General features: G+C 37.5%; 1 protein-coding gene across 1 annotated transcript in view; it reads left to right on the top strand.

The window, feature by feature from the left end:
* The window catches only part of TMEFF2 (transmembrane protein with EGF like and two follistatin like domains 2), a gene marked incomplete at its 5' end in the record, with an annotated part of 247,076 nt that extends 232,839 nt beyond the window's left edge, over positions 1 to 14,237 (top strand). Inside the window, 3 exons of the mRNA XM_079924864.1 lie at positions 8,333 to 8,456; positions 10,337 to 10,495; positions 13,944 to 14,237. Of these exons, the coding sequence (XP_079780990.1) occupies positions 8,333 to 8,456; positions 10,337 to 10,495; positions 13,944 to 14,040 (380 nt within the window). The 3' untranslated portion in view covers positions 14,041 to 14,237. The remainder of the gene's footprint in view (positions 1 to 8,332; positions 8,457 to 10,336; positions 10,496 to 13,943) is intronic.
* Positions 14,238 to 14,624: the final 387 nt, after the last annotated feature.

The raw sequence follows: 14,624 nt of genomic DNA, 5'->3' as shown, positions 1-14,624 counted from the left end.
CTCCTCTTCATTGCGGTGCGCGGGCTGCTCACTGTGGGGGCTTCTCCTGTTGCGGAGCACAGGCTCTCGGTGCGTGGGGTTCAGCAGGTGTGGCTCGTGGGCTCTAGAGTGCAGGCTCTGTAGTTGTGGTGCACGGGCTTAGCTGCTCCGCGGTATGTGGCATCTTCCCGGACCAGGGCTTGTCTTGTGGTTTTAAAAGTTCTTAGCTGCATGGTCTGCGTGGTCTGCATGTTACACTGGAAAGAGCCTTAGTTTTTTTTTTTGTTTGTTTTTGGGTTTTTTTTACGTTTATGCAGGCCTCTCACTGTTGTGGCCTCTCCCGTTGCGGAGCACAGGCTCCGGATGCGCAGGCTCAGCGGCCATGGCTCACGGGCCCAGCCGCTCCGCGGCATGTGGGATCTTCCCAGACTGGGGCACGAACTCGTGTCCCCTGCATCGGCAGGCGGACTCTCAACCACTGCGCCACCAGGGAAGCCCAAGAGCCCTAGTTTTGACCCCAGTTCTGCTTATCGATTGTGTAAATTTCTAAGACAAGTAATTAAACCTATTTGAGCTTCAGTTTCCTCATCTATATAAAATGAGATTTTTATAAATCTACTTTGAAGGGCTATATTAAGGTATACATTTTTGTTATGTTAAATATTAACACAATGTTAGGCATGTTGTAGATTCTCCAGGAATTGTAGATTTATCATCCTGTCTTGAGAATCTGTTTTCTTGGCTGTGTTTAGAAGACAACACCAAATCATGTGGAAACAACCCATAGATACAGTACATTATGTATAGTACATAGCACAGGGCCAGACACATAGTAGGTACTCAAGAAATGTTCATATAATATATTACCAATTTTTTGGTCCCATCTACGTTATTAAAATCTTTAAAAATTTCTGCTGTGTTTCAGTGAATGCTCCAGCCTAAATCCTCCTCATTCTCTGTTGGCTAATAATTTCAAAGTCACAGAGGAAAACAAATGTGTCACCTGAGAAGGTTTATCTTAACTATTTATCCATTGCTGCATACGTAGCCTATAAAGGAGAAAATAGCTTGACTCACATAGCCCCGAAGGCAAAAGTGGACAGGATCTGAACCCTCTGTCACTTGTGTTGTCATTTTCAGCACTGTTACCCAAGAAGTTCACTAAGAAAGGACACCCAGATTAGCCACTAAGCAAATAAGTTTGGCCAGAAATGCATAGGTTTAGTTCAAGACAAAAGAAAAAAGGGGAGGGGAGTATACCTGGCATAAAATGGCTTCCCATAATTTTTTCTTTCTCTAAGGTTTACAGTAAACTTTGTCTATGAAGAGCAGCTTGGAAGAGAGCAGGGTTGCTGCAGCAAAAGCTCAGTGGGGAGAGCTGTAGCAAATTGCCCCAGATAAGCTTAAGGCAACTCCACCTCTGGACTCCTGAGAGGCTAATGAACCATGGATCCCTGCCTCTTCCCAAGGCCTGATGTTTACACAGTGTTGTCAAAGACAACTAAACTTCCATAAAATACTATATTTCTAAAAGGTCTTCAAGCATAATCCTCTAAACCTATAGGAGTTACCCACTTGCTGAGAGTTAATAGGCTCTTGACTGAATGGTGAAGTTTGAAAAGGACCATCATAGGCAGAGTGCAGTTTCCCCCAGTTGCCTGTTCTCTTCACTATTTGGAGGGCCCCACCATCAGAAGCCAGCCAGGGCATTCCTAAGGCAGGGGACAGAGAAAATGGCTAAAGATCTGCTTGTTTTCCTCCTAATAATAAACAACTTTTTCTTTTTATCTTGGAGGTCTAGAATTTCTGGCTACATCTATATGAAACTTGTGATGTCAAATTCTTCAATTTACTAAAATTGTTTTTGGATGTCGTAAGTTAAAATGGTACATACAAGTTTCTCTTCCAAGGTTTTACAGATTTCTCAGCTTTTATCCATGTAAATATATTACCAGTAGAAACTGAGATAATAAAAGCCCATGCAACTAATCATCCAGTATTGTTGCCTTTCAGTCACTCCAGTCCCCAAATTACTATGTCTATTTCAGATGCTGTTACTTTTTCCAAATTAAATTCAGGCAATTCTTGAATAATGCCATTAAGGTCTTGCCTGAGAATTCAGTAACACAAAAATTAGTTTTCTTCCATTGTATTTAATTTTATGTCCAATAAGAATATTTATATATGCAAGTGGTGATGTGGATAATCACATTTCACATTTTATATTAGTGCCTGATCAATAGTACAGTAAGAAAGAATTTCTCGGGCTTCCCTGGTGGCTCAGTGGTTGAGAGTCTGCCTGCCGATGCAGGGGACACGGGTTTGTGCCCCGGTCCGGGAAGATCCCACGTGCCGCGGAGCGGCTGGTCCCGTGAGCCATGGCCGCTGAGCCTGCGCATCCGGAGCCTGTGCTCCACAACGAGAGAGGCCACAACAGTGAGAGGCCCGCGTACCGCAAAAAAAAAAAAAAAAAAAAAAAAAAAAGAAGAATTTCTCTGCATCCCCACGCATCCTGCTCCCAACCCATACCTCTGCCTAATTAGCAAAGTTCTGGATCCAAATAGTTTCAATTACTCTTCTGAAAAAATAGGATAATGTTCAACTTGCAGAAGAAATGTAGCACTTGAAGGACTTGATCTCTATTTTGAAGGGTTTTCTTTTAAAATCTTTAACAGATAACTAGGAATATTGTGACTGGGCCTCTGCTCTCTACAGAACTTTAGAATTGATCTTGTCCTTAAATGCTTCCCCATCCGTTGTGCTAAGCTGTCACTTTCAGCTAGCATTCTCATTTGAGTCTCTGTCCTAGAGGCTTAAAAAAAGAGAGACTCTTCTCATCTACTCATCTGTGCCTTGAAGAAACTATGACAGCAGGTGAGGCTATTATAGAATTTGTTAAGTTGCAAGAACTCATATTGCATTACATTCAGGACCCATTCAATAGGAATGCTTTTCTGGTCTTTAAAAAAACCTCGATTGCAATTCAAGCTAGATAGGAGGTTTTACTGCCACCTCATATGTTTATACCTGATAAGGACAGGAAATCATAAGAATTCTATATTTTCTTTGAAACCAACTCTAATCAACAATGGGACCATCATGACTTTACTTCTAAATTCATAATTTGTTTCTGTCCCAGGCACAATATAAATACAATGGAAAGAAAGATAGTTTTTCTAGTTGGTTAAATAAAATTATTTTCAAACTGCTTTAGCAATAGGATAGTAAGCAGGAGAAATTACAGTAAAATCAAGGAATCATCAGTAGAGGAATATCTCAGTGCTGGAGTTTCCTTGTACTGTTATAAACATGACAAATAGAAGTATTATATAAATACATCAAAAATGGAAATTTCATTTTGCAGAAAAAATGTGTCACATTTTGTGTGCCCACAGGAAAAGAGAGTTGAAAAGATAATAAACCACACTGTACAACTCACATGCATGTACTTGTCAAGATAATTCGTGATGCTAAAGCATAATGTTAAAAATTAAAGTAAGATCCACAAGCATATTGTTCCCCACAAGGGAGACAACATGTAGTAAAGAGCACTTTATGCTAGAATGTCTGAATTACAGACCCAGTAGATATTTAAGATATTTTACACTCTTTAAAAAGTAAAATGTCCCCATAATTAAGGCAAAGTGATTTCCTTCCCCAAATAATGTCCTTATTTCTCCACTTGTTTTTCCTAGGAGATCAACAATAATATTTCGCAATAAATATTTATTCGTAATTTAATATAAGTAAATATTAAGAATAGAAATAAATATTACTCTTAAAATTCAAAGAACCTAGAGATCTAAAATAATCCAATCTACCATACAGTAACATTCTACAACATCTGAGAAATAGTAACACATATGAGAAGTTTTCACACCACCACAAACTCATCACTTCACTATATAACTCATTCCCCTATTGAACAGTTCTGGTTGCTTAAAAATGTGCAGCGGAAATCTGCCTCCCTAAAGCATCCTCTAAATCCTGATGATACCTCTAGTTTAGGATCTTTCCAACTTACTCTAAAATCCTTACACAGAATCAGACTCCTCATGGGGACTCAGAGGCCTAAAGGATTTGTATATATATTCTAAAGAAAGGCCTGATTAAAGCAAGATAGGGCTGTCTCCAGAGAAATATCATCTGACCAGCCCCCAGATGTCCTCCCAGACTGTAATACACCATGGGTAGGATCTGGTCCTTTAGCCTATAGGTGCAGAAATTTGATTTTACAAACCCCAAGAATTCAGTGGGCTGAAGAAAGCTGACTTGTGCCCCCCAAATGCATGGAAACTCAGAACCAATCAATTCACTCAAATGAAATATATAAATGTCAAATGGATAAGATATCTAGGTGGTACTGTCAAAGCCAGCTACACAGAAGTCCAACTATTTTAAGACTAAAGAGCAGAGCATCAAAACAAGAGAAATGGGTTAACTGAGTATTTAATAGCATCAGACACTAATAATCTAGTGCAACCATCTTTGCGATCTTTGCAACTGAGCACTCTGGGTTTGCTAGTTCAAGTTGGCTTCTCAGGGCACAGCATCCCAGAGGGCACTTGAATAGATGACACAGCATGACATTCAGATGCTTCTTTTGCCAGACTCTAACCCTTATCCAAAGGGAAACATCCTTTCTTCAGATATAAGGATAATTTTAGTCAAATTTTACAGTCATATTTCTGCTTCAGTCGATAATGTGTTGCTTTGATAGATTAACTCTCTGAACGACATCTTGTTTCCAACTTTTTGGGAAGAAATCAGGGGTAATGATAAACACACGTGTACACACACACCACACTCTGGGCTATATTGGTTTAAATATCTGAACTGCTATGCCTGGCTCTGCCCACTTCCTATTCGACTTATCTTACTTGACTTGTGATTAAAGCCAGGTCTTGCTATTCGCCATTTCCTCTGTCTCTTCAGCTTGCTGTGTCTCTTTCCCTGAAAGCACCAGGAATAGAAACAATACATATAGCTGTGCTTTAGAGCAGCCCACTTCTATAGCTATTGATTGGAATGTCGACTAGCAATGGGCATGCAGCCCTATTAGCTCTGCTGCAAGTAACTCAGATTATACCAGAAGTTGTTTCTTAAAAAAGTCAGGATCTCATTCAAAATAAACAATTTGTAAACATTTAAACAGGAAACTGGACAAGGATTTTAAACAAAGACACGAAGAGTTTCTACCATGATCACTCTCTGTCTTAGAAGAAAGAGCACAATCCTTACATTAAATCTCTTTTTAAATGGAGAACAGAGAAGTTGATGTCTAAATCGTCAACCACCACAGAAAACATACAGACTTCCAAAGTATCATTTTTCTATGATTTTTTTTTTTTTTTCCGGTATGCGGGCCTACTCACTGTTGTGGCCTCTCCCGTTGCGGAGCACAGGCTCCGGATGCGCAGGCCCAGCGGCCATGGCTCACGGGCCCAGCCGCTCCGCGGCATGTGGGATCTTCCCGAACCGGGGCACGAACCCGTGTCCCCTGCATCGGCAGGCGGACTCTCAACTGCTGCGCCACCAGGGAAGCCCCATTTTTCTATGATTTTAAATCATTAAATGCTTTGTTATTGCTTAAATACCTATGCATAAACATCAGGATCACAAATACCCATTATGGTCCATACACATATTTGGTTTGTATATTATATTTCTGTGTTTCTACTCTTCTTAATATACTCAGATCTCATTTCTAAAACGTGTCTATTGCATTACTAGAAGTGGTTATATATTCAGGTTTTCAATCAACTGGTTTACTTGTTTGGATTGACTATAAATTTGTTGACATATATTGACGATTCCTCATTTTCTTGCCCAGGGTTCATTTCTTCTACTCATTTATTTTCAATCTCTCTAACTTTCTTATTTGACAGTATCCTACGAGCAGCATAACAGAGCACTCCAAGTTCATAAGGAATGGTGTAAACTAATTAGCAGATTTTATGATGGAAACTATTCCCCTCCCACATGATCATCCTGTCTGGATAATGAACTTTGTGAAAATATCCAGCTCTTACTACACTAAGGCAACAGTCTCACTCAAACAATCACCTATTTTGCCCTTGGACTTCAGTTCCTAATTGTGGACATGGTACAGATTCAGAAACAAAAACAGTTATGGGGTGAGGGACAGAGTTAAAAATAAAATAGCCTTAAAAAATGGATTTTGAGTTAAGAAAATTCTTGATCTTCTTTTGCAACTGACAGAAGAATAGCCCTAATAAGATGTGTTTGAAAAATACTATGACTGAAATCACAGTGTATAAGTGAAATGTAGGGAAGTTACAGAACATTCCCCTACATGCAGGTGTGCAGAAGCACTGAAGGGTTACTAACGAACACTAAATAGAAGCGTTGAATAGTTTGTTATGGGGAGAAGATCCAGAAGTAAGAGTGAAAATCAGTGCTGGTTCATTACATCAGCAGTGAGGCTGGCAAACCCCACAGCTAAAGTCATCTTTCAATAGCAGGTGTGTGGTTTGTCCACTCTGGCTTGTAGCCCCCCAGCCAGGGCACAGAATGATCCCAGTCTTCATGGATTCATGAATGACCACAAGCCCTCTCAAGATGTATCTAAATACTGTGGTCGTTCTGCTTCTATTTTGGTCACATACTCCCATATTGGAAATTTTACCCCACACTACCCATTTCAGTTTTGGTGTGTTTGCTTACTGCAAGCAGTATTTCTTACCAAAAACACCGTAGTAGCTTGGAAGAATGGAAGAAACCAAAAGAGAAAGTTCTATACATTCTCAGTCTTTTCTATGGAAGCGGTTCTTTTCAGTTTAATAGTAATTATCAAAGGAGAAATATTATACTGCAAACAAAAGATCACCTAAATAGGTAAAAAGACATAGATATAAAACCAATGAATGATTTAAATGCCATCGCCAGCCTCTTCAGCATCCTTATGATAAATCCTTTATGAATTTGGGTATGTCGTTTGAAATATTACCCACCATACCAATGTGCATAAATATCCCTACACAAGAAAGCACTTAACATATTTAACAATTTACTTCAAACTTTAACGTTTTTCAGATGACAGCCTAGATCTTAAAATGTATAGATATTTTATAGCCTTGCTTAAACATAAATAATACATTTGTCTAATTCACTAATACCAAAGGTACCTTTTTTCCTCATGATAAATATAGTCACCATCCATGACCGCCAGTAAAAATTATAAGGATGCACTATAATAAAAAAAACTATACCCCTATGTGGAAATGATAGGATATAATCTGTTTCATAAAAATAGTAATTTATTCTCAATCTTCCATCACTGGGAGAACGCATTACTGCTGACCGATTACTGTGGTCTTGAAAAGTATCTTTAGATTGAAGTCAAGAGAGTTATATTTCTCATGCGTTTAGGGAAGAATTTTAAAGTATATCAGGTCTCAGATTATAGAAGAAACTCAAAAAAGGCAAAACTTTATGTTATAAAATGAACATATAAAGAATCCAAAGACTGCTTAGAGATGGCATTACCAATGAGAAGCAAATGTATTTAGACTAACAGAGGTCAGAAAAAAATTTAGTATCTTTATAGAAACATGAGAAAACAAAACTTGTTAATGACAGAAGAAAGGGTTCATTTTAGAACACAAGCTTTTTTCTTTACCATAGGTTTAAGTTTCACATGACATTGTTAAATAGGCCAAATATTATGAATTAGAATACACCCATAGCATTCAGTATGTACTGTGTTAGTATCTACATAAGTGATTCTGAAATAACATTTGCTCTTTCAGTAGCATTATTTAGGCAATAAAAAAATGTATGGGTGCTAGGAAAATTCATGTTCACAGTAGATGAATAAAGCCCGAAAGAATACATCTGTTGAAATTTGCATTTGGTTTTGGAAAACTTCTGTTTAACAATTGAACACGGGCATATTTTTTTTTTTAAGCTCTCACATGGAGAGAGTATCAACGTATTAAAGCAATTTACTTTTAGGGACATTATGCTGGGCTTTGAAATTCAAAAAATAGGATTTTCTTCTTGAATTATTTTATGGTCAATGTACAGTGTCTACACAAGGAAAATTAAAGCTGTCTGACAACTCATAGAAACATCACTGGTTCTTAAAGATGTAGGAAATTACATAAAAGCATGAAAAGTACTGGGTAATTTTGCAGTTTCATCTCTAAACACAATTGTAAAGACATCTGTCTTTCAATTCTTTCTCCCTCTTTCTTCTGAAGCATGGCCTTTTAATTCTTGCCCTTTTAAATATTTTTGCCTACTGTAGCTTTGCTTCTTAATGTACTGGTTGATCTTACCAGGCTAAGAAAGTATTTACAGGGGATGTTGCTTTTATCTGTATTCACAGAGAATGCTAACAAATTAGAAGAAAGCGCCAGAGAACACCACATACCTTGCCCAGAACATTACAATGGCTTCTGCATGCACGGGAAGTGTGAACATTCTATCAATATGCAGGAGCCATCTTGCAGGTAATGTTTTCACCCTTTAACTTTTAAATGTATAAAGTAAAAATACAGAAACTAAATTCTGGATGTTTACAGAGAATTGGATGGCATTCTGCCTGAATGGGCGATCAGCAGCCATACCTTTCTCTCCCTCTCCTACACACACACATGCACACGCACACGCACACACACACACACGCACGAACGCATGCACGCACACACACACACACGCACAAACTAGAAAACTACAAAATGTGTGCACATACCCAAGTACTATGTAACACATCATTATATACACTCTTCTGGTGGAATTTTAAATTGTACCTTGGGCATTACAAGTTCCTTAAAGACACAGCCTCCTCTGGTTTATTCATCACTCTTTCCCATGGACACAGAGCAGTGCCTGGCACAGATCAGGTACTTGATAAATATTTCTCAAACAAATGAAATGAGGCCTAAAGATAACACAGTTGCTTTTGGGAGGCTGTCTTTTCCAGAGTCCTCCGGGTCTTCTAATAAATATCATCAATCTTGGTTTTGCTAGGATCCACTATCCACAAGGCCTGTGGAGTGAGATATTAGCTATACCTCCACAGATTCAGACTCAGTTGAGACACAAAGAAATTGCCTGTCTGGATTTAGTTAATAAATACAAATATCTGCTGAATACGCATGGATAGAACATAATTATTTCAGAGACGATAAAGCCAAAGTGAAAAAGACCAACGTATTTTTTTATTAAAGGAATATACAAGTGGCAAATGATGAAATAGGTTGCATATTGCTGCTATACAGTGAAAGGAGTTTCTCTCTCTTGTTCTCCTACTTCTCTCCCCTCCCTTCTCCCCTCCCCTCTCCTTTCCTCTCCCCCTCTTCTTCTTTTTCTTCATCTTCTCCTTCTTCTTTCTTCCTTTCCCTTTCTCTGTTTCTCAAGACCTGCCTTCCTTTCATGTTTTCCTTCATTGAATACACTAGCACTTGCCTTCCAGTAGAGCAGCCAGGCACAGTGAGAAGTTGCACCTGCTGCCCTGTCATCCCCAGCAGGGTCGTCATTATTAAGCCCCTCTAGATGCAGAGAGGAAAGATCCCAGGATGTAACTATGAGAAATTCAAAGTGAAGTACTAAAATAGTTCCACAAAGTCAACGACAAGTTGATCCCCACTAGTATTGTTTTCATGTGAGCTGCTTCCTCGTTTCATGCAGATCGTCTACCTGAGCTTTCTGATGAGGGCTGAGTGAGGGAGAGGCAGCCTTCATTCTCAGATGAATAGCGCATGGGCTTGTTTTGCTGAACCAACCATATTGCCTACATCATAATTACTTTTTTCCTACTGAAATTTAATTCTCTAACATAAGCAGACAACTTTATGACCAGTAAATTAAAGAAATCACTCTTGTTGTACCTCTGGCCCTAACACTTTTTAACACTTATTCTAACAGTAGCATAGAGAATGCTTTATCCAAAAATAGATAAGTAGTACTATATTTTATACTCATGTCATCAGAAACAAGCCTTTTCTCAACCAGTTATGTTGACTTAGGTTAATTAAAGAGCAAGTTAAATAAAATGTAAAGCTCACCTGAAAAACTATATATAGAAAGAATAATTATTCCTGGGCTTCTCTCGTCTCTCTATATTATCACCACAAATTATCTACCAACTCTCCTATCTTCAAACTCATATCATAAAGTATAAAAAGAAACTGCATTATCTTTGAAATAAAAAACACAAAGAGATCTTATTGAAAACAAGTATTTGAAAGACATATCTACAAAGTACTATTTTTTTAAGAGCAGGAAAGGGAAACAAAAGGTCCTAATTTCACAATGAAGATAAATTGCTATAGGCCAACTATAAAAATGAGTCCAGCAACTACAGGTAACTGGACACTATTTCTTCCAGGTGTGATGCTGGTTATACTGGACAACACTGTGAAAAAAAGGACTACAGTGTACTATACGTTGTTCCCGGCCCTGTCCGATTTCAGTACGTCTTAATCGCAGCTGTGATTGGAACGATTCAGATTGCCGTCATCTGTGTGGTGGTCCTCTGCATCACAAGGTCAGTAACTGTACTCAGTGGCCACCTACATGAAGGGATATGTCATTCCTCCTTGTCTTAGAGCTCTCTAATTACAAGTCCCTTCATGGACTCTGCAGCCATCCATTCTCTGAAGTCCTATTTCCTCATCATAACAACATTGGAATAGCCAAATGGAAAGACATTGACTTTCGTGCTGGAGTGGTACAAATTTTTTTCCTTATTTTGCATTATGATGAGGATTATTTATTTTCTAAGGAAAGGTCTTTTTTCCCCTTCTAACGTGTAATACCAATCTTTGTTTAAATATGCTTTCTCTTTTAGCTATAAAAAGTCAGTCTTCATTCAGACTACTAACAGACTATTTAAATGAGCAGTGTTTCCTGACTTACTCGGATTAGTATGCCAAATGAGATCATAGAATAGATTTTATACAAGGCCTAGAAAAGTATTAAATTATAGCTCTCATTTAGGGCACTTATATTTCCAAGTATAACTCTCAGGTATAATCATTTTTAACATATTTGATATAAACCACAAATACATTTTTATCTTAAGTTAACAAAATAATTTTTAATCACAAAATTCAAAGAAAATAGTTATAATGAGAACGATTATGTTGTAGTACATGAAAACCTTTGATATATGGAAACACGCAGCAAATTTCACAACAAGCTTTCATATCAAACCCCCAAACAATCAGACAGTAATTGTTTCCTGGAGAGTTAGGTTGAGAGAAATACAGAGATCTCATCCAGTTTCAACAGGAAAGAAAACCATGAATAATTAGTAATGTCTGGCATCGGGCTTGGAGTAAAGGAGGGAGGCCAGGTATGGCTTACCTTCATTAGCGTGTAAATTCATGGTAACCAAGAATTAGATTGCAAACCGAATGCATATTATTTATATTTATGTCCTGAAATGTTACTGAAGATTCTTTGTTCTGATCTGATTTCACTCTGCTTGAAATAAAAGTTCCCAGGAAGTTTTTCAAGGTTTTTGTCAAATTCACAAGGCATTTGGACTTTCAATCATTTGTGCAGCTCTACAGTAAATCAGAATGTTTCCCCCAAAATTATTTTAAGACAAAAAAATAAAAGAAAGTATCATATCTTTAGAAAATAAAGGCCATAATACATCACTATATCTGTATTGTTCTATCTTCTTTGAGGACAAGTGTGGCATTTGCTCTTGAAAAAGACAAAATATGGTTCATAGATCCTTCCCTGGCCTAACGGCTTAAGGGAACATCATTGACGGGAGCTCTGTGCTACTCGAAACCAAGTTGAGTTCATCAACTCTACTCTTATGTTTAGATGCCAAGTGAGTCAGTGGATTACATTAAAATTGATTCTGGGGAGCATAAAAATAACTCAAGAAACCAAAAATATTAAGTATAAAAGAAAAGATAGAAAAGAATCTAAAACACAGGAAACTGTGCCCCATTACTCCAGGGGTCTTGAGCCTACTAATATCTAAGTAATATCAGCATGTAAAAAATGAAATTCATATTTAATAGATATAAAATCATAACAATTTGATTTGCTACTTCATGTACTGACAAAAATGCAGAACTTTAAATACTTCAGCAGATGTTAGAAGTCTTATTAATCAACTTCATTCCCATATGTAATAAAAACAACTGGAATACATAGGGTCCTTATCTCCCCAGGAATTGTGTCTGTGTGTGTGTGTGTGTGTATGTGTGTATGTATATCTGTACAGACACACACCAATACATATATATATACATTTGGTAACATTATGAAGGAACAATTATCCCCATTTTCAAGATAGGGACTCTGAGGTACGAGAAGTCAACAAATTGCTGAGTATACACAGCTGAGCAATAAGGGCAAAAATGGAATCTAGGCTGCCTAGTATCAGAGCCTGTGCACTTAACCACCAGTCATACTGCCCCTTGGCTGGTCAAGATGTCTATTTTCTGATGCTCAAGACAACCTAACCGAGCTCCAAATTAGGCAAGCCATTTTTTTAAGACATACGGCTGTTTTCATTTTCCATGTAAAAACAAAACAAAACCTATCTTCTGTTTACTTTTGAGGAGGAGAAATAGCACATGAACTAAACTGGCATTATTGTAATGCATTTTATAAAACTCTCCTAGGCAATCCAAGCTTTCCAAAATCCAAGAGTCATACTAGTCAATAAACTACACTATTCTCAGTATGGATTCATTTCATTCACTTGAAAACATTCTGCTCAAAAACCAGACTTTGCAGCTAGGCCATCCTCCCCTCTAACCCTTCCTGCCCAAACCCTCTCTTCCTGGTGACCTGGCCACACTCGTCCATCAAGACTTGTTCCAAAACATCTAGTTGCTAAAAGATTTACAAAATTACATGAAACAGAGATCCCCTCATTCTCTTCAATTTTCTTTTAATCTCATTGTCACCTGGTCTCTCCTCTTTTCTACCTCTCTTTTCTTTCTCTTCTCCTCTTCCCACTTTCTTTTCCTAGTTCTTTCCCCTTGTTTTTACTACTTTAGTCAAATATCTGTCCTTCTCCTAAATAAACATGTGTCATAAAGAATGCAGACATCTAGAGACCTGTTCTGAAATGAAAAGAGTTGCCCTGCTGAGAAGATGTATTTTCAGTCTTTCATCTCCAGCTCTCACTTGCTGGGAATATGACTTCCAGCTCCATGTTCATTTTGACAGATCTACCCCCAAAAAACCCATATATGTATATACTATATACATTTACTCACATATGAACATATATATGAATATATATTTTCTGACACTCCCCAGCTTATTATAATAGGATTTTATATGAACTTTATATTGTTATTTTTATTTGTATTGTCAAAGCATTATCTTATTATAAGAGAAAAGCTACTAGATCAGAGCTTTTCAGATAATTTGACTGAGTCTTAGCTTTTTATAGAAGCTAAATAATTGGTACCAATTTATGTCTCTAGCTTATAACATTAGTATACAAAATGATATTAGGCTGAACCAAAACAATATCCCTTTTCATTACATATCCCATATTGACAGTTGGCTCACTCTCTGGTTTAATAGGATTTAAACTTGTAGCCCTGAAATGTCAATATAACATTCATCCTTGGGACATTTAAAGTATCAAGTTGTTGAAGACCTTTAACATGAGATTAGACGAGCTCACACTTGCTCTATTGCATTGTGCTGAGTCACTGTTTGAGCCCTGACGAGTAAGCTGTTGAGGACTAGGTAAATGTATTCCTCTTCAACTTCCACCTCTGTTCTTCAGTTCTCCTCAACAGATGCTTAAAGACAACCGCAAACGGAAGCAAAAACAAAAAACAAAACCTCTTCCAACATAATTCCAGCTTCTGCTAATAATAAATTCTTTCATCTGAAATATTTTAATAATTTGCTTAATCCATAACTTCACTCTGTGATTGTGGGACCAGATTTTAGGTAATAGCACTGGACTAAGATCTGTAAACTTTCCAACCTTCTAGGAAATGCCCCAGAAGCAACAGAATTCACAGACAGAAGCAAAATACAGGGCACTACAGTTCAGACAACACAACAAGAGCGTCCACGAGGTTAATCTAAAGGGAGCATGTTGCACAGTGGCCGGACTACCGAGAGCTTGGACTACACAATACAGTATTATAGACAAAAGAATAAGATGAGATCTACACATGTTGCCTTGCATTTGTGGTAATCTACACCAATGAAAACATGTACTACAGCTATATTTGATTATGTATGGATATATTTGAAATAGTATACATTGTCTTGATGTTTTTTCTGTAATGTAAATAAACTATTTATATCACACAATATAGTTTTTTCTTTCCCATGTATTTGTTATATATAATAAATACTCAGTGATGAGAAAAAAATTGGCGTTCTTAAATTTGCGGTATCTCCTAACTGTAAATATAATCAAGCTAGTACAATCTGTACAAGTACCAGTATTTTATCTTTCTCCACATCCTGAGACAGAGCACTAGTTTATACAGGACTCAGTGGCTAGGTTTTGAGTGATTCCAAGATCAAGGGAAACGATGGTTATTGGAAAAGAGAAAAAATAGTTTATATCGAGTGAGGAAAAAATATTTCAGATCTTTGAATCATCTCTATTTTATCAGCTTTCTTCCCTGGTCTTCCATTTTCATCCCCAGAGCAGAAAA

This window comes from Stenella coeruleoalba, assembly GCF_951394435.1.
Source record: "Stenella coeruleoalba genome assembly, chromosome: 6".
In the NCBI taxonomy this organism is placed as follows: domain Eukaryota; kingdom Metazoa; phylum Chordata; class Mammalia; order Artiodactyla; family Delphinidae; genus Stenella; species Stenella coeruleoalba.
This window is presented reverse-complemented; position numbering and strand designations above follow the sequence as displayed.